Raw genomic sequence first — 21,894 nt, forward strand, 5'->3', positions numbered from 1 at the left:
GGTAATTGTCAATAAGTTTGTTCAAATTTATTAAACATGTTAGGCCTTTTAAAGATTATGATATGTTTTGATTGAGCAGGACACGCTCATGCATGCGGTTATATGAAATTGGAAGGGAAAAAACATTTCTTAACGTATTGAAGGAAATACTCATTTATCAAATTAAAAATTTCAGAGTTATTGAAAGTAAAGGTGTACAAACTAGTGATTGAGAGATACTTTATCGTGTTTTTGCCTACAACAAAACTGCAGAATACAACGGATCACGATACTGTAGCCATCGAGAAATACAAGTTCCAATTTCAATCATCCAATGAAATCATTAATAGGTTGAATAACAATAACATTTTGTCAAGTTCGTAATTTATGGTTTTTATGTCTATCATTTTTTTAATTAACTAACAATACGATAAAATAATTATGTCTACCTCATCAAACCATAGGTGTTGGTGCAAATGACCATCCTTTTTATATTTGAGTAGAACGCCCAAACATGCCTCCTTCAATTAATGCATTACAAAACCAATTCCAAATTCTTTTCTGGTTTTTATTTTCTTCACGTCACTTTTCCTTTGTTGTTGATGATGACTATTTGCATCTCACGTTTTATTAAGTGCACCCCAAAATATCGTGAAAAAACCCAATCTTTAGACACCCCACCGTCGCCTACCATATCAACCCAAATCTTCATCCTTCTCCTTCTTCTTCTATGTCTTCATATGCCTGAACAAAACCCTAGCCCCAAATTCCATCTGCCTTGAGTTCGATTGAAATGCATTGAAAGCCATAGAGAAGAAATAAATGGGTTTCAAGCTTTTCAAAGGGAGGAGTTGAAGAGAGGAGGAGGATTTGACGAGGGAAGGATTCGACCCTTAATATTCTCTTGGTGGTGTTGCTTCTGTTGGCATCCTAGGTCTATTCCTTTTGGCCTTTGTTTTCTCCCCCCTTCATAGTTAGGGTTTTTCAAAACCTCCAATTTTTTGGTATGTTACTTTTCGTTTGCTACGTTTTCAATGGAGCACTTACAGAAGGGCCTCTTTTTTGCTACTGGTTATCATCTCCGTTCGTTTATGGCTTCTTTTTGAGGCTGACTGACCGACAAGGCGGCAATCAGTTCTGAAATTTCTTCTCTACCATGGCAGAGTTGGGGTTTGGGGATGGGGTGCAGTCTGTATTTTTACTCCAAAATCAAAAAGAAGGGCATGCTATTGAATGTTATGTTTAGAACTATGATGCATTAATAATGGGGTGCAGTCTGTATTTTTATTCCAAAACAGAAAAAAGGGCATGCTATTGAATGTTATCTTTAGAATTATGGTGCATTAATAATGGGTGTACTTAGTTATTTTTGGATGCATATAATAATGTTCATCTTAATTGTTTTAGTTTCCTACTGCTTAATCATCTCATAGACGGGCCCCACCTCTCCTTTTATGCAAGAATCAAGATTGCTGTCCTTTTCTCATAGCCCGGCCCCACCTCACGTCCCCGTATCCTGATTTCTTGATTTTCTTCTTACGTCTTCTTTACTTCTTCTTTCCATTATTGTAAAACTAGATGGCCCACCTTGCTTTCTTGATTTGAACAACAAAATTCTTTCGTTGTATTTTGCTTGGCAAGCTTCTCACGAGTGTGGATCTCTTGTTTTCTTTTTGACTTTGGATTGGGCTCAGGCAAAACAATCTCCTTATGGCTTCAATTATGAAATTTCAGAACCAATCACAATGCAAGGATTTGAGCTTAAGCATAACCCAATACTGCTTTAAATTTATCAAAAAATGTCATCTAAGCATCCTCTTGACAAATATTGGATACATGGGACCAATTAAAATTCTATTTTTCATATAAGTACATATTTTCCATATTAGTGCATCTTTTAACAATTAAAAATTATAAAAAATGACATATTAATATCATTTTAAAAACTGTTGGACTTTTGATCCACTCAAACAAACTTTATCCATCATAAATTCATTTTTAATTTTTATAATATTTAAATCATTTAAATTTTATATAATTCCTTTTTTGCTCTTTTCTCAAAGATGATTATCTCTAATATAGTTTTTCTCTTGTTACTTTCTTTATATATTATATCTTTCTCTTATCTCACTACATCTTCTCTCTATTGTATCTCTCTTTCATCACATCAACTTTCTCTCTCCCACTGTATCTCTCTCTCATCACAACAACTGTTTCTCTCCTACTGCATCTCTCTCTACTACGTCTCTCTCTTTACTACATCTTTCTCTCTCTCTCATATCTTTTTATGGTTGTTGTTTTGGTCCAAATATGGCTAAGCATAATGCGTCTATATGAGGGGAGTCCAATGGTATTGGTGGTGTGGCAAATTGTTATCGAAATCGACTGAATCTGAAGTTTTTTCCAAATAATAACATTGATCGACCAATGTTATTATTTTGAAATAGTAACACTGGCCGACCAATGTTACTGTTTTGAAATAGTAATATTGGCCGACCAATGTTATTGTTTTAAAACGACCATATCCGGTGGCCATTTTAGGCCGTACTTGACTGGGCATTGTGTCCTTACGTCAGATGACTTCCTCTCACATCCTACTGTGTATAACTCGTCCAACCCACACCTTCAAACGAAACCTCGACGAAAACCTCCACCTCCCCGCGACAACGTGTGGGCATGACACTAGTTTACTATATAGTCTGCTTGTTTGGCAGAGCAGAAGACACAGCGTTTTCGCTTAGCGGAACGCTGACATCCGATGCTCTGCCAAACGACAGAGCGGTGGCAACGGATCCACTGCCAAAATGGAAGCGGATCCGTTAGCATCTAATAAGCTCCAAATAGGAGCTTATTAGATGCTACCGCTTTCGTCAAAGGCGGTAATAAATTTTTTTTTTCTCAAAGAGTTATTAGACACTCTTCTCTCTCTACACCCACCCGATGTCCATCTTTTTTGGCTCATTCGATCCAATCAATCGACGATCTCCATCTTCCCAAGCCTCAATCCAGCTTCTTATCGAGTTCGGTGTCATATTCTGAAGAAAGCCTGGTTTCTTTCCTCTTCGCGAGTAAGGTAAGCTTCCCGATTATCTTTTCTTCGGTCGAATTCGATTTTTGTTTTTTGTAATCTCATACTGGATTTGATTGTAGCTGTTATCCCATAATGGTTATCTCAGTAGGAAAACTACAATTGATTTCTAAAATTACTTCATCTGTGGCCATTTTGAGTTTATTAGGGTTATGCATGTACAGAAAGAACCTAGGCAAGAGATCTGCTCGTAAAGCTTGAGTTAATAATTTGTTGTTCCATGTAAATTGTAATTGAGAAACCCAGTTTTGATTGGTACATAAAACGTTCTTTCCCTTGTTTTAAGATTTGTATTTTGCAACCAGATGTGGCTCTGTTATGGGATGTTTGTTTTGGAAGTATTGTTTACTTTGTAATTGATTGGTAATATATGTATTTGATGCTTGGTTATTGCTTTGGTAATAAGCCTCTATTATTTGTTGTTCAGCTCACTTACAATGCCCATATTTTGGTATTACAAAAAGTTTATTATAATGCATATTGATTGTCTTTTTGCTTCAAGTTGGTTAAGGGTGGTTAAGGGCATTTCTAACACATATTTTTTGTTTTCGAAGAAGTAGTTGCATTGTTTATGACTATTATTTGGTAATTACAATTATGGAAGATCTAATATAAGGATTAGTGGTGGATAATGATCAAACCATTTGTATTGTTTTGTGTTGTTTAAGCATAACTAGCACATAAAAAAATATTTGCAGGTATATAAATATTTTACTGCATATCGAAATAGCTCTTCCTTCTCAGTAGAAAATTTCATTGCATTCTTTGTTCAAACCATCTAATTTTCAATACCTGCTATATGTTAATGTCCTTTTTTTTATTTGGCACGTGCATACTGTTAATGTTATGTGTTTATAGATGTCACGAAAAGGAAAACAAAAGGTTGGCTCAATTGAAGGTGGGGAGTATGATAAGGTTAGATGGGATGACAAATCCACTGCAGTCCTAATTTAGTCGTGTTATGATTTAATGCAATCTTCTAAGAGGGTACCCGGTAGTCGGATCCCTAAGATAGAATGGGAGGATCTCATTGTAAAATTTAATGCAAAGACCAAATACAGCTGGCCAAAGACAACTTTGAAAAACAGATGGGATGCCCTTAGAAAGGATTGGACATTATGGACGAAAATGATGGCTAAGGATACTGGTACTGGATGGAATGTTGAGTTGGGTACAGTTGATGCATCAAATGAGTGGTGGGAGGAAAAAATTAAGGTAAACTTTCTATTCACTAATATCTCTAAACTATTATTTCTTATTTGATTTATGCTTCTTAGTTTTTGTAGATGTATTCGTATACTGTGGTCTATGATTGCCCTTTATTTTTTCAAAAGTCATATGAAAATTGCCCTTCACTCAAGCTTCTGTTTCTTAAAAACCTAGCATTAATTTTATTGCATTATTTTTTCCTACAACTTCTTTCAGTATTCATGTATTTTGGTGATAGCTTATTTCAAATAATGATGTTGATAAATATTTGTTGCATTTTGCAGGAGAACAAGGAGTATGCGAAGTTTCGCAAACATGGAGAACAAGGAGTATGCGAAGTTTCGCAAACATGGATTCAAGTTCAAATAACAACTTGAGTTTTGTTTTGCAGGTACTTATGCTACTGGTGCGTATCGAATGGTACCTTCAAGTGGTGTGAAACATTCATCTCATATATCGGGGGGGGGGGGGGGGTTTGAAAAACAAAACCACGAGGATTCAGATGGTTTTGATACGTGATTTGATAATGATCCGTATGTGCCCGAGCCACCCTTGTAGGACCTGAACCTGGATAACAGCCTAGTACTAGTGGTGGAGGAAAAACATGATGATGTTTTCTCTACAACTACTTCCCCACCAAGCGTTCAGTCAGTGACGCCAACACATGCAACTGGTAGCTTGGGTAAAAGGTCATCTCATATGAGTGGATGCAGGATTCGCAAGAAGCGAGCCACTACCAAGGATGATACAATGAACGAGCTAGTACAAGCTGTGTAGAGCGTAGCTGGGAAATTGAATTCACCTTCACATGATTCAAGTATGGGATATGGAGGAGGGCAAAGCCAGTATGGAATAGCTACTGCAATTCTCAAGAAAATGTTACATGACCAGCACATGAGTACTGAGTTGTACCTATTTGCAGTGGATTTGTTGCGTGACAACATGAACAGTGAATTCTTTATTGATTGTGATGATGCACTGCAAATGCCCTTTATAGAGAGGAAGTTTGATCAATACCAGAAGGGGACGAACGTCGACGGTTTGTGAAGTCTGAAACTTGCTTGAACAGTTTTGTTACGGTTACCATTATGGGATGACACGCATATTAATCACTAGTTTTTTTTAGATAATGATGTATTATGTATATTATGGAATGTTTATCACGGTTCTATGATGTATTATTTATATTATGGAATGTTACATAATTTTTAATGGAGTAAAATGGATGTATTTTGAACTTTATTTGTTACTTGTGCTCAGGATTGGAAACTATTAACATGGATGGTGATGCCAATAGACGTGCAGAACGTGAATGGGTAGTTTGTAGTCGTTGTGAGTGCTACAGTAGCTGCCATGTTATATTACAATCGGCGTGGAACATATATTGACAGGGTTGCGTGTAGGACATCAACTTTACAGGGTGCTGATTGGGTGGAAGAAATTTTGAGAGGACACCCAGCTAGATGTTCTCAACTTTTCAGGATGAAGAAAGAAATTTTTAGAGAGCTATGCACAGATCTAAGGGACAAGTATATGTTACCGACCACGAACAACATTCAAATTCCGGAAATGGTTGGTATGTTCCTATTTACTCTGGGCCAGGGTGCTAGCAATAGATTGTTACAAGAATGCTTTTAGCATTCCGGAGAAACAATTAGCCGGATTTTCAGGGATGTTCTGCATAGCGTGTACCTAATGGCCATGGACCTTATCAAACCGAGGGAGAACCAATTCGATGCAGTACCTGCTAGGATTAGGAATGACCCTAAATACAGGCCATTTAGGGACTGTATTGGTGCTATTGATGGTACTCATATTCTAGCCGTTATTTCCAAGGATGAGAGAGGTCGGTTCATAGGGAGGAAATGATTCACTACACAGAACGTGATGGCCGCATGCGACTTTGACATGTTGAACATTTTTGTCTCGGCTGGTTGGGAGGGATCTGCACACGATGCACGGGTATTTTAGGATGTAATTACCGATGAATCGTTAAACTTCCGCATCCACCGCCCGGTACAACAAACTCATACTACTTTAAAGTCGTTTAAAGCATAAATTATTTTATTTTAATTATTTTAATTGTTGCAGGAAAGTATTATCTAGTAGATGCGGGATATTCTAACATGATTGATTATCTTGCCCCATATAGAGGTGAAAGATATGATTCGTCGCAATTTGAAAATGGCCGCAGAGCATAGGGACCTCAGGAGGTATTCAACCATGCACACTCATTGCTTCGAAATGTGATAGAAAGAACTTTTGGGGTAACAAAGAATAGATGGCCGATGCTGAGAAATATGTGTTCATTCCTGTTCCCGATTCAAGTGAAAATTGTGATAGCGTGCATGGCGCTTCACAATTTTATTCGATTAAGGGTAACAAATGATGAGGAGTTCACGGACATAGATGAAGAACCAAGTTGTTCATATGAAGAAGGTCCTAATGACGCTGCTGTAGCAGGGGATTCAGATTTACGTGATGACAATACAATGACGCGTGTTCGGGATCTTATTGCAAACAAACTTGTCCGTCGGAGGGAGCATAATTGAGATTGTGGGTATATGTAAACAATATTTAAGTGTTAACTATTTCGAGTTATGAGATTGTAATATGATACTTAATATTATTTTAATGCATGATTATTTATGGTACATGAATTGTGTTAATGTTAAATTAGTAATTTTTTTAAATTAAAAAAATTATATAAATAAATTTAAAAGAGACAGTTATATATTTGTTTGACTAAAACATAAAATAAATATAATAAAAGTTGTTAAGACTATAAGATGAAAATCATTTGTGCAATTATTAAATATTTGTATAAATTAAACAGTATAACCACTTGCGTTAATTTTATTATGCGCCAAACACCTCACAGCATATTTTACAATATAACCACTAGCGTCAGCTTATATGTGTGTCAAACACCTCAGTCAGCTTATATGTGTGTCAAACACCTCACAACATATTACACAACTTTAAGTTCAACTTTTTTCCTACAACATTTCCTCTAGTATTGAAAATATAGTATTCCGCTGTGCCAAACAGAGCCAATGTTTAACAAGTCATCAGATTCCAACACTTGGTACTATTTCATTTCCAACCCTTTTGTTTAGCAAATAGCATTCCGAATTAGGAACAACGATACTATTCCTCTCAATAGGAACAATGATACTATTCCTCTAAATTCTAATAGCATGAAAGGGAAAAAAGAAATTTAATGAAGCAGGGACCCTAATAACTAATCCATCATAGAATAATGTGCTCATGTCATCAATCTCTTTCTTCTACTTCATTCCAACAGCTTTTCCAGTAAAGACAAGTTTAGTATGCATACCCTTTTATCCAAAGGAAGAGACAGATTAATCAAATAAAGCATGAAAAGATGTCTGCGCCGTTCATAAGAATGCGAAAAGACAAACTTTCATCCGATGACATCTCGTCCCAAATGTGCTTGTGAGAGCAATAAAGGGACCAAATTTATTTAAAAATTATACCTGTCGATGATCGACAGCATAACCCGTCTCCAAGCATCATTCCCAGTCAGGGTGCACAGTTTAGCTGAAGCCCAGATATACATAGTAAGCAGAGGTACTACCGAACAATAGCAAGCACACCTAACATTCACGCTAGTCGATCCTAGTTCTACTCGCAGTATAGCTTCAAGAATCTGGAAATAGAACAAGAAAGGACCTATCTACCACACAGAATTACGAGTCCGCAAGTCAAGAGAGAATGTAATTGAACATTAACGTGAGAATGCCGTTGATCTTTCAGATATAAGGTCTAGCTGATTACTATTGTACAAGATGAAACAAGTGTTAACAGGAATGAAGTAATACGTGGAGACACAAAACCCAGCATGGAAGGTGGACCATACCCATATAGAGGTAAGTAGCACTGTTCCAAGCCCAAAGGGACTCGACCCAGATCCAGAAATCACCCACATTTGAGCCATCATGACCTTCAACCACACCTTTCAACACAAAAAATGCAACCGGGGGAAAACTAAGAGTAACCAATACCAAATTAGTAACCATCCTTGTAACACTTTTCAAATTACAAGCTTCAGTATCCAGCTTCAATGGACAAGCGAGCAAACATGTAGGCACCATCAGTAAAGCCCCAATCTCTGCTGTAGCGAAATTAATAACTGACATAAGACACAAACCAATGAAGACCGCAGAGATAGTCACCGATTTCAGAATAGCCCATTCCCCCTTTTCATACCGGGATACTTGGGCAAGAGGTAATTGAAAACCCAAAATAAAGTACAAGATCAGGAGGACAAGCAAGGAGAATATCACCCATATGCCAAATCTGTACTCTGGGCTGCAATCTGGAATTTGACTGATGAAATATGGAAGTAAGGAAACAATGGCACCCCACACATGAACCACAAACACCTTTCTTGCTGCATTCAGCCATTTCCATGACCTGAATGTGATTCCAAGCTCATCAGCAGCTACAGTTGTGGAAGAAGTGGATTTTCCATTTTGAGGACTAAGATTCTTACTGTTGCCATCCGCATAAAGAGATGCAGCAACAAGTGGAAGTGGTGCCACTAGGAGTGCAAAAGGGATCATGTAGACACCAACTGAAACGAACTTACTAGGGGATGTTAAAAGATAAAGGAAAAATGACTGGTGAAACTTCTCAAGCAGATTATTTACCGATCTTATAACACCTTCAATTAACCTGTATAAAGCAATGGGAAATATTTAGCCAGGATGAAGAGATTATTAAATCTATTATCTGTTCTATCTTTCCAATGAATGATCACGTAGACAGCATCAGGCAAAGGAAAGAAAAAGGAGAAACCCATAGAAAGAGTTACAAACCAAATTGTAAAGCTTAAATGTATATCAAAAACTATTACTGCCGCAAATGCATCATACATGATTGCTCAAAAATCTGACCATTTTAAAACTTAAGAAAATTTCCTATTTTACAACTCATATATAACCATTAATGCCGCTGATTATCTTTGAATTTTCCATTAATCTTGTAGATAACTGTGCAAGCTTCACAGCAAGACCATTTTCCTGGTGTCTTCCATGAAAGACACAGGGCCGTTTTGCCAAAAACTAGTTTCCAAATTCTAAACTCAACTTCCTCCCAAAAGAATAACAATGTCAAATATAAAGCTTAGACAGCCTAGTATTTATATGATCGACCACCATACAATCCATCCACTAAAAAGGCTTTAAATATGTAACTTGTACATTTGTGCATGCACATATGAATCCACCGCCTACCCCAATAGCCAAAAGAGTCATTGAGACTTGAGTGTAGAGAAAGGTTTTAACTCAACTGAACAACAGATCCTTAACCCACAAACTGCAGAAGTTGCAACAAAAAAAAAACATTTTACAGACTCGGTAATCCACTTGGTCAATAAACATCACAAGATTCTGCAAGAGAAAGGAAATTAGAACAGGAAACGAAAAGCGAGAAAAGTAAACACTGACCGGCCACCCCGAAGAAGAAACTCATTGCGCCTGCCCTTGTTAGTGGAAGAAACTCGAGGGGAAATTTCCAATGTAATTGCATCAACTTGGAAATCTCGAAAAGCACCATGGGCACCAGTGGGAATACCCAATGCCTGACAGCAAGAACACATAAATAAGGGTGAATTTGAAGTCAATGATGTGGGGGAAAGAAGTGAAATTGCAACCAACAATATTTTCCTGTCAAGCAATACAGTGAAAGAAGGAAGAGACAAAAAATAATAAACAGGCGGAAAACCTATTACCTGATAATATAGTGAGCTCACAAGTGTCGCAGTTCCTTCAACATAATCAGCAGCTGGGATGCCAAATTTCCATTGAGGATTTAAGCTTTTTGCCACTTCTCCAAGCGATTCAAATACTTCACCTAAAATCTTGAGCCATTTTGAACCAAGTAAAGACCAAAATTTTTCCACCTTTACACGCAACCCTTGTCTATGTACAGCTAAATAGTTCACAATATTAATAAGGTCTAGGTTTGGCATCTGTCCATTGGATGCCTCTACATACATGCCAAGGCTGTCCTCAAATGGTTCATTCTTGTCTGCAACGTTTATCACTAGGGCAGCAGCCATAGTCCCAGCACGTTTAAGTCCATCAGTTAAATTTCTTTGTTCAATAGAATCCTGTTCCAATTCATAAATATTATAAGTTTTGCAACACATTTCAGCACCTAATGTGCCAAAGGAACCAAATGCAGGAGTGTGATAATCTCTTAACCAAGCAGCAACGGGAGGATATTCACCAAATTGTGCATCTGCAACAAGCCAAATTATATCCTTGGCCAGCCAAGTAACTCGAGTGAGCAAGGAAAATACCGAAAATGCAATGCTCAAAGATAAAGTTTCCCCCTGACTACTTCTTCCAAAGTTGTAAGGAGTGACCAAAACAATAGCTTCCTTCCCATCACCTCGTGGAGCTCTTATTATTCCAACCATGTTGACACCATATATAGAACAGTTAGTGCTCCCTTCTATCATCTCAGAATCAGGGGTAGCAAAAAAGTGCAGAGGATGAAATCTATTCATTGGAGGATGAAATTTATGATAACTAGCTTCAGCACCCAAGTTTGAAATATACTGAGCTATAAGCCTTCGACGTTGTCTGCATTACAATAAAAGTGAGGCCAAATATGACGCTAAATGAAATTCTGTTCTCTTAGAGTAAATCATTTATGATAGTATTTGAGTGGCAGAGAGAGAGTTTAAATGAAGGAGAAGAAAGTTAAAAATAGCCATCTTATAAAGCAGAGAGATATATTTAAGCAGATAAAACAATCAAACAATAAGGAACATGCTATAATGCACAAGAAGCAACCAGGAAATTTTAGAGTGACGAGAAGCACATCTCCGTGATGTAAACTGTGCCACCAGAATGCAGAAGAACCATATAACAATGTCCATAATAACAAAAGGAGGGGAAAAACCAGTTATGTAAAGGATGGCTTAAAGAGGAAAAAGAAATGGCGTCAAACTGTCAACATTGAAGGTCTCCAATCTCCATCCATACAAGTCACAATAAAGAACCAGATAAGCAGCATACCCACCATTACATCTAGATAAACAATGCATGATAAGTCCCAATACGAAGCTCACACATTATTGAAACCAGGGATAGTATCATTCAATTTTTGTTGGAATCAGGCTAATTATAAAAATACTGGAAATGCAAATTCACTCACAAAAGTCAAAGAAAGAAAAGACAATAATTTATTAATAGAAAATCCATTGTGGATAAGACGTTTGGAGTAAGCAGTAAGAACATACATGCCCGCTGTTTCTGCAGATTTGAAATCCAAATCAGATAAGTCCTCGGCCAGTTTATTTGCCTGCACGATGTCCTGATTACTGAGCATGGGATTTGCAGAACCTAAGAGCATCAATTAAAGACTGATTACAAATGCACAAAATAAAAGAAAAAAATTAAAAGATTAAGTGCAGAGAAGAGTTGATGATTAACCTGGCATGAGAGCATTTTCAGAAATGTAAGTGTTCTTGGCTAGAACAGGAAGCAACAATAGAGCTAAAACCCCTGCGCTGCAGCAAACAATACTAACACAACCAGAAAAAGAAACATCAGTAAAAGATTTAGCCGCCAAGAATGATAATCTACAGATTCAATATTGACAAAAAAGAACGCTAATGACGGCACCTGGCGAGGAGGCTATGTGACATGAGGAAGAGCCCAAGACGCACGATCGGCCTCGGCTTCATCTTCGGAATATCCGTTTCAGTCTCCGCCATGGCTCCTCCTAAGAGCGAATCTATAGGTTTGTTTGTGGGTTTTTGTTAAACAGACATCTCCAATGGCTCTGTGTTCGTCTCCGATCAGTTCATTGCCGGAGCCGTTCCTTCTCTGCTGGACTCGGCGGCGCTAGGGATTTCGTGAGAGAGATGACGTGTTTTGGTTAGTTTGAGAACAGGAGTATAGTTAATAAACTCTGGTCAATGCTGACCAAATCATCTCAATGCGCACCGTATTGAATCTCTCTCTCTATGTGAACTGGTGGTTGAGTCCTCGACCAGTTCAGCCAGTTTCGGAGAATTCTCCAGCGAACCGAATCTCTCTTCTGCACAACTCAGCCTCTTCAGTCCAACACCTCTCCATGGCCATCTCTTATTCGCACTTGGTCTCCCCTCTGACACTGCATTTCACACCCAGATACGCTCACACTAGTTTCAATAGAAAAATTCCGGACTTCTCTGTCTCCACCAAAACCAATTTGTTAAATCTCACTTATTGCAGTATTAAACCCCAAAGTTTTGGAATCCCATGTTCGTTATTCGAAGAATCATTTGGCAACGAAAATAGGCGTAAGAATGCCAATCTCTTAATGATACTTGAAAAATGGGTTTGTTGTGTACATTCTGTGCTTCCTGGTGGTAGTTGGTGGAATCTGCCCGATTCTGAAGATGTAGGAAGCAGTTCAGCGAAGCCAATTACTGTCTGGGTCGCTCTTCGGCGAATAAGGGCACTGATTGCCGACGATATATGGATTATATATGTTGCGTTTGGTTCGTTAGTCATAGCTGCGGTCAGTGTTCCTTTTTGTAAGTTATGTTTTTGTTTTATTTTTTTTGTAATTCCGTGGTCGACATTGTTGAAGATTTTTTTTTATTGCACTTACCTTACTTAGCGTGGGAATTGGTTTAGCTAGAGAATTAAGGAAAGAATTTAAACTTTTTGTATATGAATTTCGTCTGTCGTCATTGAATTACTGATGAATGGCATCTATTATTTCTTTTCAGAAATTCAACTGGTTTCAGATGTGTAAATATGGAAAAATTTACAGAAATGGTGTTTAGAGGAATGTTATTGAATACTCCTTCCGAATTTAACTCATAATATATATTGGTAACTTCTGGAAGGAAAAAAAAAAGAGCAAGAAAAGAATGATTCTCAATTCATGATTCCAATAATGAACTTTGTAGTAGGTAGGCAGTTGGAGAAAGCTCATTCTGTATTTGTTATCCTATTTTTTTTTGTACATAGAAATTGGAGTAATCTATTTTCCAGAAACAAATTATGTGTGGTAATGAAAAAAGAAGAGAGTTCAGCATTCTAGACTTGATTGTAATAGCAGAAGGGATTTCAGATTCTATGTTTTTACTGAAAGGATTCACTTCCACGCAGTTTTCAGAGATCACGATGCCAAACCTATTAGCTACATGTGTCTTCTCTGCGCAGAGTGGTGATTCGATGGTGTTTTATAAGACTTCACAATTCTTGGGTATATTGTGTATTACCTCAGGGATATGCAGGTTTGATCATATTTTCTCATTTGTTTGGTCAAGCTTCTTAAGGTTTGATGAACATGTGTCATTCTAATGTTAAGTATACGCTGACAGGAAATGCATAGATTATAAAGTTTAATTCATGTTGCAGTCTGCTGTAGAAGTGTTGATAATTAGTCTAATGATACATTTGTTCTTTATTTCTAAAACTGGCTTAGGAACATCTACAGCACCTTTGTAACTAATTAACTATTGATGATCTTAAGTTTTTCTTAGTGCCAATATGCTTCTTGCAGAGGTTATCCTGATTCTTGACCAATATATGTCATGCAAAGTCTTTACCAATTGTATTTTGAACTACGTGGTTGAGGTGCCTTGATGAGTTTTACTGATTCAATATGTTCCTCAGTGGCTTGCGAAGTGGTTGCTTTGCGGTTGCAAATATGATTATGGTGATCACTTTTCTTAGTACCCGTTCAGCTCAATTAACTTTTATTACTTGTCAGAAAAAGGAAAAAAGAGTTTCTTTTGGGAGTTTTACTTTTTGGACAGTTGATTAAAAACCTAAGTTGGTCCCCTTCATACTATACACATGCACGTATTCTCTTTGTTGATTCTGGACACTCTAGTAAATAATATGCTCCAGGAGATTCTCAACTGGGAGTAAATGAGTTCTGCTTTCATCAGCTTCATGATTTTATGTTCTTACTAGGTTTATTTAGACATTTTACATGCTAATATTGTTGTTACTAAAATCTGATTTACCAATCACCTCTTTGTCGTTATTCATGGACCTTTCAATTGATGGTTCTTTCTATACTTACAGATGAAGCGTCTGAGGGAAACTGTATACTCAGCTCTTCTCCTTCAGGTGGTGTTTAATTATACAGTTGTAATATCTGACACCCAATTACATATTCCAAGCGTGCCAGCAAAAATTTCATTTAGAATACTTTCTTGTTCTTTTATTGATGTATGTATTGTTGGTGTATGTATAGGATATTTCCTACTTTGATGCTGAAGCAGTCGGTGGTTTGACAAGTAGGCTTGGTACTGATTGTCAACAACTAGCTAATGTCATAGGAAATGATATTAATTTGATATTACGCAACGCTTTGCAGGTGTCAATAATTGTTGAATACTCTCTTCTTTGTTCGGTCATGCATTCAAGATGTGAGTCTAACTTAAAGGTTTCTTCCTTTAATTTTTAGGGGATGGGTGCATTGATAAGCTTGTTGACTTTGTCTTGGCCTCTTGCATTATCAGCAGTGATGATATGCTGTATTCTATCTACAGTCCTTTTATTTTATGGCAAGTAAGTTTTTATACCTTCTTCTATTGTTACAAGTCTTCTAGATGAGCCTCCCCCACCCCATGAAAGTTGAAGGGGTATCTACCTTGAAAACTACAACATTGTAATCATCCAAGATGGTGTTTATTATTTTATATTTAACGGTGCTTTTGATTGCAACACATAAATTGTTCTTCCTTATTGGAGTGCTATTTCTTTTCATTATTTTCTGAAATGAGTTGAGTGTGTGTTATCTTTTGACTTTTAGGATATAAAATCAAAGATATTTGTTTGTGCAATGAAAATTTGACAAAACTTTGTGTGTTTCAGATTTTCATTAGCATTTTAAGTGAATATGAAAGATCCAAGGAAAAAGTATGCCATTTTAGCTAATTATTGTGTATGCTTGCTATCTTCCGTCTTTCTAATGTAATATGTTATATTACTATGCATTGAAATTTCTTCCTTAGAATATTCCACTACAAAAAGTGGGAACTGCTGAAAGTTGTTTTTCTAGAAACTGTTTTCCCAACTGAGTAGCTCTAAACCTCTTTCTTTTTACTCATAAGGGTGCCTTATTACCATGTCTGACGATTGAAAAAAGTTTCACTAAAGTATTTTACATTTGGTAGGTACCAAAAGCAAGCTGCTAAGATGACTCAAGATTTGACGGCCTGTGCAAACAACGTAAATTCCATCAACTAATGCGTATCATTTCCATGAACTTCCACTTCAATATTATCTGTCTTTGGTCACTTTTTTCTCTTTGATAAGTAGGTTGCCGAAGAAACATTTTCTTTGATGAGAACTGTCCGGGTTTGTGGAACTGAAGGGGAGGAACTTGGAAGGTAATAATGTTCCCTCTGAACATCACCTTAAATATCCGTGATTTTATTTCCTGCCTTTCTGGTTGATTCTTGCAAAAGAGCAGTCACTGATAAGCTAAACACACTTGCCTCTTACCACACATCATCACTTGAATACTAACCTATGCCATTCTATACAATATTAGGTACAAGAAATGTCTAGAAGAGATAGCTGTTATCAGCATTAGAGAAAGCGTGGCTTACGGATTCTGGAATATGAGTTTTAACATCCTTTATCGCTCGACACAGGTTGGGAACATTTTAAGGGCTATGAATATAAATGTGTATATCTGTTTATAGTTTGTTAATTGTTTGTTCTAAAGTGTTCTATCAATTCTGGGTTTGTAGTACATACTAATCGGTGCAACAAAGTATAGTAAAAAAGCCATAGCTCTTTCATCTTTCATTTTTCTCATAATTAATTGCTAAAAATGTCAATTGAAAAGTAGGCAACGGGACAATTGGTTTGTATGTATTTTATCATTCAGATGGAAACGCCTTCAATTTAAAAGATTTTTTTTTAAAAAAAATCTTTTGGACAGCTATAAGCCTATAACTTGCATTTGGACAAAATTATCATGTTTTCGACTTACCTTTTGTTTTTTGTAAGCTGTGTCAAATAGGTTTCTTCAAATATATGTTTTTGTTACTTGGCAAGTGCCAAGCTGTAGAAGGTTATTCATTATTGTCTGTATGTTTCTTTATTTCTTTATTTGTCCTTCTTTACTTAGTAACGCAGTGATCATGACATGCCTCTATGTCCTAGGATAACAGAAACACTCCAAATAGATAAATGCTGTAGCTGTGTCAAATAGGTTTCTTCAAATATATGTTTTTGTTACTTGGCAAGTGCCAAGCTGTAGAATGTTATTCATTATTTTCTGTATGTTTTCTTTATTTCTTTATTTGTCCTTCTTTACTTAGTAACGCAGTGATCATGACATGCCTCTATGTCCTAGGATAACAGAAACACTCCAAATAGATAAATGCTGTCTGGATCTATCATACATCTTGGTCACCTTTCAAACTCTAAGGTCTATGCCAGGATGAATTGAAAGAGGAATATGTGTATCTTTTTTAAGTTTAATTTGCAGCCATAGCTAATACACCACTGGCCCTTGATCTGGATACGTTTTCAAGTTTAATACTTAAACTTTGTAATCTACTAAGGCATATTTTTTTGAGTGCTCATATAAATGGGGACGCATTCATTTACAAATTCTTGATTTCAACATCTTTATGAATGAACACAGATAGATATAACACGCTCTGCAATGTAGATTTAGCTTTGTATGCAAGTGTCACTATAAAGAAGTATGATTTCTATTATGTCAAATCATATCTTATAGGTGTTTGCCCTGCTGTTGGGAGGAATGTCTATTTGCACTGGTCATGTATCACCTGAGCAACTAACAAAGTACATATTATACTGTGAATGGTTAATCTATGCAACCTGGAGGATGGTGGACAGTTTAACTTCCATACTCCGGTCCATTGGAGCAGGTGAAAAGGTGTTCCAGTTAATGGATCTCTTGCCGGGTGATCAATTCTCGTCAAAAGGCAAGCAATCTTGTGTTTGATTGAGCCTCATATTATTAGTAATCTCCAATTTACGTGCTTTATGTGGCTTGGATTCATTTCATGGATTATGTGGGTCCTGAATTTCTGAAGTCGGCATGCGTTCACTCTCCTCAATAAAAAGCTCACGAACTTCTTACTAAAATGAGTTAAAATATCCGATATTATATGTGCTTTTATTTATGCCACTTTCACTGCCTTTAATGCTTCTTTCAGCTCATGAATGATGTCTAGAAGTAAAGATTCCCTTTTAGTTTGGACTTTAATATGTTGAATAATTTGCCACTTCTTTCCCCATGTCTCTAGTGTGGATTCATTTTGGTGCTAGTAGAGATTTTACTTTCGTGTTTGGTGTCTACATGGGGAGTCTTGCTAAGAGATTCCGACTTATCTGGTTTCATATTTTTGCTACAAAATACGTCTCTGTTGTGTGATTGAAGCCATAAGGGGCCTTTTCTTTTTATAATTTCCATATTGTGCCATTTTTCATTGTGTTATAGTTCTTGCTAATGTTGTGTCCCATTGGACAGGTTTGAAGTTGCAAAGATTAATGGGACATGTTGAGTTTGTGAATGTATCTTTTCACTATCCTTCGAGGACAACAGTATGTCTCATGTTCTTAAATAGTAAAGAATCTATTTGAGTTCAAATGTTTTTTTGTTGGACTTCATGCGAGTTACTATTTTAATGCATTCATTGGTTTCGTGAACAAGGCTATTGAGGTACCCTGAATGTTGAAGATTGTAAGATATATATTATACATGTGATGTGAATTGTCTAGATCCATCACATAAATAACTGCTATATTGGAAAATATTATAAAAATTCTGATATGCAAATTGCCGAAATATTGAACTTGTTTTATGTGCAATCAGCAATTGCTGATCCACTTAGCATCTCAAGATTGATAAATTTATTTATTTTTCATCGAGCAAGCTCAGTATACTGGGAGTAACTGGCTAGCAGGTTTAGTTATCATTTGAGACATTGAAATAGAAGCCACTAAAGTTAAAAAAAGTCACCTCACATAAATATAGCTTATGAAGAAGGAATATATGTTTGTGAATACTTCCAGGCCAACTCGTTCTTCTTGAGTGAGTAGTCATATATTCACTAGAAGCTTTATAACAAGGATATCTTCCTATTTGACAAAGGGACCTTCAGATTCAAAAGATTTTATGCTTTATCTTATTTTTTGTTGTCTTCTTTAATTTCGCATATACTTCCATGATTTTTCGAAATCTGATTTCCATGATTTTTTGGCTCACTGCAGTTGAGGAAGAACTAATGAGTCTTTTGCTTTCTCTTATTTTTTAAACAGGCACCCATTCTAAAACATGTATACTTTAGCATACAAGCCAAGGAGGTGGTTGCCATTGTAAGCACTTTGTATGCATATTCATGATCATTTCTTCCACAAGCTGGCACAAAAAACTATGGATTGATTGCTCATCCTTTATTTTGCATAGGTTGGTGCAAGTGGTAGTGGAAAAAGCTCATTGATCAATCTCTTGCTTCGTCTCTATGAGCCAATTAATGGTCAGGTAGTACAATGCATGATACATTCACCGACTGCTTGACTATCATCTGCTGAAATTTATCTTTGACAAGCTTGTATCACACATGTTTCGAATGTGTTTGGAAAAGGCCAACACATTTAGCCTTCTACAATCAGTCTCATAAAACGTTTCCAATAGTTATTATTTTACCCACGCATTTATACCACTCTCTTTAAACTTTAACCTTTAAACATTTAACATTTGTAGTAGTTGTTGTTGTGAAATTATGTAGAGCCTGTTTTGAGCACCACATATTATGTGGGGCTAAGGTCTGCTTACATCCTGCCTATCCCCGATCCAACCCACTTCGGGAACCTTGTGCATGGGAGTTGTTTACGTTTTACAGATGAACATGTTGTCAAATGGTAGAGTTGCTGGGGGCAACCTAGAGGTCATATGCTCAATTCCTTGAAACAGCCATTCCCCATATCATGTGGGGGAAAGGTTTGCTTACATCCCGTCTTTCCCTGACCCCACGCATTGCGAGAGTCTTGTACACGAGAGTTGTTCTCCTTTACATGTTTTGAGTACCACACACCATGTGACAGTGCTCAGGGACGAAGTGAAAATCTCTTTGTTTCTTGTGCGTTTAAGGTATATAATGGACATTTGGAGTTATCACGGTGAATAAATAAGTACAATACTTTTGTACTGACGGGAATTATTATCTGCAATAAATAAGTTCAAGACTTTATACTGAATGGAAGAATTATATGCAACTGTGCAACATTGACAACAAATGGGAAGTATATGGAGTCATAGCAAGAAATGCTATTATTTTCCGATGCAGTTGCTAAATCCGTGCAGTTTCCCCTTCATGTGTTGGTAAAATGATATTTAAATGGGGTTATGATATAATTCGACCATGCACATTATTGCACCTTTATGTGTATGCTAACATGTTTGCAACAAAATATTCATTGTATCTTTTTACACTGTGCACAATGTCTCACAATTTTCTCACTCCAGAAGTTGCACAACATATGGCTAATCATTATGCTGGCTTGTTGCATCTTACATGAATACCTGTCTGAGCTGCAGATCTATATTGATGGTTTCTCTCTTAAAGACTTGGATATCAGGTGGTTGAGAGAAAGAATCGGATATGTGGGACAGGTGAGACTGCATATATACTGTCATGAAGATATCTGATATTGGCTATGCAATGGCATTCTAAATTTTCACTTTATACAGGAGCCCCACCTATTTCATATGGATATCAAGTCAAACATTACATATGGTTGCTCTCGAGACATTAAACAGGAAGAAATCGAATGGGCTGCAAAGCAGGCCTACGCTCATGAGTTCATTTTATCTCTTCCTGACGGTTACGAGACCCTTGTGGATGATGATTTACTTAGTGGAGGACAAAAGCAGCGAATTGCTATTGCTAGAGCCATTCTTAGAAACCCTGCTATTCTGATTCTTGATGAACCCACAAGCGCATTGGATCCTGAAAGTGAATTTCACTTGGAGGTAAGTGCTTTGTATTAAAAGGTCATATATGTTGTGTGGCAAATCAAAAACTAGGAGCCTCATTGATACCAATGCTGCTAATCAATCTTCTATATTTTCCTTCAGGAGGTTCTTAATGGATTCAGAAATGATAATAAAGCCAAAACAACTGTGATTGTTGTAGCTCACAGGTGATCTTTCTTAACTTTTATCAATTCTTTCACCTTTTTTGTTACTAGGATAATGAAGACATATTGTGAACATGGCTATTTTGCAGACTCTCTACCATTAAGGCAGCTGACACAATTTTTGTGATGGACGGTGGTCAAATTGTTGAGGTGGTAGAATTTTGTGTAGTCTCACTAAATATGTATCGTTATTTGTAACCTGGAAATTGGGTACTTCAGAAATTCAGACTCTACTGAATGGAGTTCTCTGATCTAAATTTTGATAAATTTGACATTTGCTATGCAATGTCAAAATAATCTTGTCCCGTAATACTAAGGTTAAGACCAGGGAGCTCCAGCCAGTAGAATTTCTTACAAATCTCTAGAGGGGTTGCATCCTCTTGCATATCCATATGATGCTGATATTTTAACGTTTGCAGACTGGTGCCCACTCGGAGCTCCTGTCGAAGGGAGGGTTGTACGCCCGGCTAATCAAAGTACAGGCAGATGCCATAGTTTGATTTGAGATCTGAAGATCCATTTATATCTGGCAGATGATAATCAATGGTGCGATTGTCCGCACTATTATGGTCTAACCCTGCTAAAATTTTCGCTTGTGTGCTGCCTGCAAGATGTGTGTATGTATTTCACATTGTGACTGCCCAGTGTCATTTGACTAGCGTCATAGCCGCCTACCAGTGACCCTACAATCACTGCTTCTCACCTGCAAAGCATCTATCGTACAATGTGGTTTGTACTCATAGCTTTTTCTTCAAGTCAATTGTAAAGCTGGTTTGATGTTTCTGGTCCTAAAGGACACTATTGATTCTGTGGGGGGGGGGGGGGGGGGGGGGGTAATACCATAGGCACTTTGTAGTGACCGGTAGTGTCATTGCTGTTGACTTTGCTTTCCAGGGCGTAGCTGCTGCTCCTGCAAATCGTCTCTTGTATAATGTGATTATTACCATTAGTAAAGAACTCTTTCATTTGATAGATGGGATCTCTTTTTTCCGGGGAATGCAAGATAAACTGTATTTTCCAGGTGGTTCTGTGGAAGATGATGATGCTGAATACATTGATTCTGTATTGGTTCCTCTATATTCTCTCTTTCATTTTCCTATGATTTTGTACAATCTAAAGATTGTTGAGGGCTTCAGTGGAAAAATCTCCAGGTTGAGGGACTTCTTGGTGAGGAAGGCTTTTTTGGCGCCAGCTCATTTCTCTCCTGTAATTCCCCTTTTAATGCCATATGAAGTCCAAGCTCCAAAGGACGGAAAACAGTGATGGCAGTGAAATCAACTGGTACCCTCGTAGTAATAGGGCTTGCCACACGTGTCCATGCAAAATGCTTAACACGTTGACATATTTTCACGTTCCATGCAAAGAGACACGTGGCGCTTTTGACTATCTACAATAGAAATTCTTAACAAAAACTCTAAATTTACAGTAAAAACT

At 37.0% G+C, this 21,894-nt stretch overlaps 2 protein-coding genes across 3 annotated transcripts; one reads left to right on the top strand and one right to left on the bottom strand.

Moving 5' to 3' along the window:
* Positions 1–7,991: 7,991 nt before the first annotated feature.
* Positions 7,992–12,182, bottom strand: LOC120009170 (glycosylphosphatidylinositol anchor attachment 1 protein). Its single transcript, XM_038859642.1, has 6 exons — positions 11,941–12,182; positions 11,749–11,840; positions 11,556–11,658; positions 10,035–10,893; positions 9,751–9,884; positions 7,992–8,977 (listed from the first exon to the last, which is right to left on the bottom strand). Exons 1-6 carry the CDS (start codon positions 12,030–12,032, stop codon positions 8,101–8,103), a joined length of 2,157 nt encoding a protein of 718 aa, XP_038715570.1. The 5' UTR covers positions 12,033–12,182; the 3' UTR covers positions 7,992–8,100.
* Positions 12,183–12,228: 46 nt separating this feature from the next.
* LOC120009169 (ABC transporter B family member 26, chloroplastic-like) lies at positions 12,229–21,275 on the top strand. Of its 2 annotated transcripts, XM_038859640.1 has the most exons (18): positions 12,229–12,823; positions 13,423–13,550; positions 13,933–13,975; positions 14,350–14,394; positions 14,522–14,644; positions 14,735–14,838; positions 15,447–15,501; positions 15,592–15,662; positions 15,827–15,929; positions 17,030–17,240; positions 17,789–17,862; positions 18,580–18,636; positions 18,728–18,802; positions 19,859–19,933; positions 20,012–20,293; positions 20,399–20,463; positions 20,550–20,610; positions 20,880–21,275. In XM_038859640.1, the coding sequence occupies exons 1-18, from the start codon at positions 12,257–12,259 to the stop codon at positions 20,958–20,960; spliced, it is 2,220 nt and encodes a 739-aa protein (XP_038715568.1). In that variant the 5' UTR covers positions 12,229–12,256; the 3' UTR covers positions 20,961–21,275. The 2 variants fall into 2 exon arrangements, with proteins under 2 accessions (XP_038715568.1, XP_038715569.1); XM_038859641.1 differs by lacking the exon at positions 12,229–12,823 and having other exon boundaries at positions 13,436–13,550; positions 13,820–13,975.
* Positions 21,276–21,894: the final 619 nt, after the last annotated feature.

Source organism: Tripterygium wilfordii, chromosome 11 (assembly GCF_013401445.1).
Source record: "Tripterygium wilfordii isolate XIE 37 chromosome 11, ASM1340144v1, whole genome shotgun sequence".
Taxonomy (NCBI): domain Eukaryota; kingdom Viridiplantae; phylum Streptophyta; class Magnoliopsida; order Celastrales; family Celastraceae; genus Tripterygium; species Tripterygium wilfordii.